Genomic DNA, 3,681 nt, shown 5'->3' on the forward strand with positions numbered 1-3,681 from the left:
GATGACATTAGGCTGGGAAAGATAAAGTTGGAAGATTTTTCCAGCTCATGCTGCCAAAGAATTCAAAGAAACTCAACAACAAACAACTTTAACGAATAAAAAATAAATCAATCAAGAAAAGAGACATTTAGGAGGCAAAAGACAAAAGCATCTGCCCACAAATCCACTTCTATATATATATTTTGTATAAAATTTTAAAATTTTTACTTTACTTTTCTTGGTCCAAAGGTCCAACAATGCAACATAGTATTTGTAATAAGTAAAGCAATTCAAAGTTCAAACCCCAAACAGACAAATCCCCAAAAAGAATCCCATGTAAAAAGATTCCAAGATAAATATAAATCCATGAATAAAAAATTTAATAATAATATAATACCCCACCAAAAATGAAGAAAAACCTATTTTGGTAATTTCACAAACAGCCCCTGGTTCTTGTTCAGTATTGATGGTGATGTGATGGACACAAACAGAGCTTAATCAGAGCTCACTTTTGTCTTGCTCCTGTACAAGACCTTCTTCTTCTTCGACGTCTGGTTGTCGAACGTGAGCACCACTTTCCCCGGTTCACCGCATTTGAAGCTGCCACAGATCACCGGCTCGTCGGCGGTGGCTGTAATTTTTCTCGACTTTTGAATAATGACGGTGTACCCGTCTTCCGCCGCAGGCACGTACTCCGCTCCGTATGTCACTTCATAGCCGACCACTCTGGCCTCCCATACGAATGTGCAAGTCTGTGAATTTTTAACAGGAATCTTTTAAAATCTCAATAATTCATAAAATCTGACATAATTCAAATCACACAAGGAGTAAGTACCACAGGAGCAGGGAATTCGATTGTGTGCTTGGTTGCAGGTTTGATGATTTCTTCTGTGACTGTGTCGGAAGAGGTGAATTCTTGTTCGCCTTCACGGCTAAGTCCGCCGTATTGGACTGGAACAAGCTCAGGTGCGATGTATCTGAGATTTATAGAAACAGAATAATAAGTAATTAAGTAGTATTGAACGTCGGAAAGAAGAGATTAGGATTAAAGGATTAAGAACATACTTGAAGAGGGTTTCAGCGGTTTTTGAAGGGCCAGCGAAGACAAACTTGCTCTTGGTTCTTTGAGTGAAGAAAGGATTGATCATTTTGTAGAAAGCAAGATACCACCATGGAACGTTGATGAATACCTTCAAATAAGAAAAAAACATTCAATCAAAAATCCTGGTGGGCAGACGCCATAAAAAACTGTGAATAATTGAATTGAATTGATTAAAGGATATACCTGTCTAGCCACGAATTCAGGATAATTGTCTTGGAGCAATTGAAGGGCTTGATTGGTGGCTTGACGGAGCTCTCTCTTGAAAGGTCCGGGAGAATTTTTGAGATCGTTGACTTGAACAATTGTGCAAATTCCATCAGGGCTGAAATCGAGCTTCCTGATGCTCTTTTCCAGAAACTGAATCCTCCATCGGAGGAACTTGGTGCGTTTTTCTTCATCGGAGAAGGTGGCGTTATATAGTTCCTTGTTCTGGTACTCTCCGTATGCGTTGTAGCAGACTGGGTGGCCTTCTTTGTCGACTCCATGCATGTAAACCACTTTTTCTTGCTCTGTTCCCAGATCTTCTTCCAGCAATGATTCGATGCCGAACTCCTTTCTCCAAGCCACCACGCTTTTGAGCATGGAAAAGGCTTCTTTCACCTTGAAGTCTCTTGCTCGGAGGAATTTCAGGAGAACAACGTCGCTGCGCTCGTCGGCGAGCAAGGGGATTCCCCAGATGGAGACCTCTTCCGGTGGAGGTGGAGGAGCGGCAGGGGTATCTTCAGTCGCCGTCTCTGGTGGTGCTACCTGCTCGGCTTCTTCAGTCTTTGATGGCTCAGAAGAAGTCGCGACTGCCACAATTGTTTCCTGAATCGCTTCGATCTTCTTCGCTCCGTCTTCGTCTACGCAGGTTTCAACTTTCTCGACTACTTCAGTCACCTCCTTCACTGGTTCCGGTACCTCGGCTGCTGGTGCTGGTGGAGCCGGGGTGCTCTTCTCTTCTTCTTTGCACTCGGCCGCAGGTTCCGATGTCTCCGCGGTCGGTGGAACGGCCTTCTCTTCCTTACTCTCAACCACAACCGTCTCCGGCTCTGGTGTAGATTCTTCCTTCGCAGCCGTCTCATCACAAGCCTTACCTTCTTCTTCAACGGCCTTCGCAGCTTTCTCCTCTGCCGGCTTCTCCTCCTTAACAGGTGCCGGAGGAGCGGTAAACTCATGCTTGTTAAGCGCCTCCTGAACTAACTGTTTCAGTTCATCCAACGCCTTCTTCTGTGGATCAGGAAGCTCACCGGCAACATTAGATTCCTCCTTGAACGAAGCCGATTCAGTAATCTTCTCCTTCTCCTCTTCTACAACTTTCACAGGCTCCTCGACCGCAGCCTCAGGTTCCGGTGGCCCATCTTTCTCACAAACGACAGTCGCTTCAGCCTTCTCCGCCTCTGGAATAACAGCAACTTCAGCAGCCGCTACGGGAGCCTCCGATGCTGCCGCCGCTGTCTTCAAAGTCTCTTCCGCCATGTATAACAACAACTAATTTGATTAAACAAATCTGAAAAATGGAGGTTTTGATGATTTTGAGAGTGGTGAAAATGAAGGTGAAGGTAGGAGTGGGGGTAAGGAGTTGGGGTTTCGGGGGGCTTTAAAATCGACGTGAGGGCGGTTTGGGGTTTGAAACAGTCTGTCGTTTATTCATTATTTTATTTTATTTTTATTTATTTTAAATGCCAGCTCAGAAACAGTGAAAATAGATAGGGGACCCACTAAAAATTTTCCAACCGCTATTTGACAACTCAGCAATGTACTGTATAACGAGACTATCTACGTGGTAAGGTGGGTGCAGTTATCGTGTGTGATTGATGGCCTTAACCCCACCGTAATTCTCGACCGTTAGATTTTTGTGGGCCTGCTGACTCGTTTCTGCGGTGTATATAATATTTATTATTTTGTATTTGCAGTTTAATTACGCAAGGGATTTGTGTGAGCATAAGATAATATTTCATCATAATCATAAAATTACCATTTAATAATTATAACGACAAAATGAAAACGTGAACGCGAACGGTTGTTCATGCTTTTTATATGCGTAAGCTTTCTAGGATCGTGTATTAACAACCAGTTCCAGTTGTGTAATTTATAACCATCATTGTGTAATTTGTAAGATTTATCTTTTATTGATTATAGACGATTTTATAGTTTTTGATTTATAGGACAAATAAGTTTTCAAAAAATGTGTAACCATAAACTTATTCTGGGATTAAAACATTTTACAAACTAGTCAGATGATGAAATATTGTTATATGTAATTGTATTTCAATTGATATTGTGTTATGAGAAATAGCTAGTTCTAAATCTAATCACAATATTACAAGGAGATACCATTAGGAAACCAAAACAAAAAACTTATGAACATGGACATTAGGAATCATATTGTATAATATCATTTCGGTATCGGTTTAGAACGTGTCCATACCTATTCATAAGGTTGTATTGAAGGTGTACATGACGCTCCTCATGTATCTAAGGTAGTGTTGTAAACTCGCAGAGTTTGCCGATTACTCCTCCGAGTACTCGCTACTCAACACCTTACCGAGGCGAGTTACAAATTTCCCCCATCGACCCCTTACTAAACAGAGAAATGTTGTAACACTCGGTGAACTCGA

At 41.9% G+C, this 3,681-nt stretch overlaps 1 protein-coding gene across 1 annotated transcript; it reads right to left on the reverse strand.

Moving 5' to 3' along the window:
* Nucleotides 1–229: 229 nt before the first annotated feature.
* On the reverse strand, nt 230–2,650 carry LOC145027408 (patellin-3-like). The gene is made up of 4 exons (XM_078976908.1): nt 1,265–2,650; nt 1,045–1,169; nt 815–956; nt 230–731 (listed from the first exon to the last, which is right to left on the reverse strand). The coding sequence occupies exons 1-4, from the start codon at nt 2,537–2,539 to the stop codon at nt 474–476; spliced, it is 1,800 nt and encodes a 599-aa protein (XP_078833034.1). The 5' UTR covers nt 2,540–2,650; the 3' UTR covers nt 230–473.
* Between the last annotated feature and the right edge of the window lie 1,031 nt (nt 2,651–3,681).

The sequence above is a fragment of the Lactuca saligna genome, chromosome 1 (genome assembly GCF_052625555.1).
Source record: "Lactuca saligna cultivar CGN05327 chromosome 1, ASM5262555v1, whole genome shotgun sequence".
NCBI lineage: Eukaryota > Viridiplantae > Streptophyta > Magnoliopsida > Asterales > Asteraceae > Lactuca > Lactuca saligna.

Bases quoted from the DNA above. Each gene is read 5' to 3' on its own strand.
- LOC145027408 (XM_078976908.1), bottom strand. From the start codon at position 2,539: ATGGCGGAAGAGACTTTGAAGACAGCGGCGGCAGCATCGGAGGCTCCC. The intron at 1,170-1,264 runs GTATATCCTTTA...TCTTATTTGAAG, and splicing joins CTGAATTCGTGGCTAGACAG to GTATTCATCAACGTTCCATG. The intron at 732-814 runs GTACTTACTCCT...AAAAATTCACAG, and splicing joins TCGAATTCCCTGCTCCTGTG to ACTTGCACATTCGTATGGGA.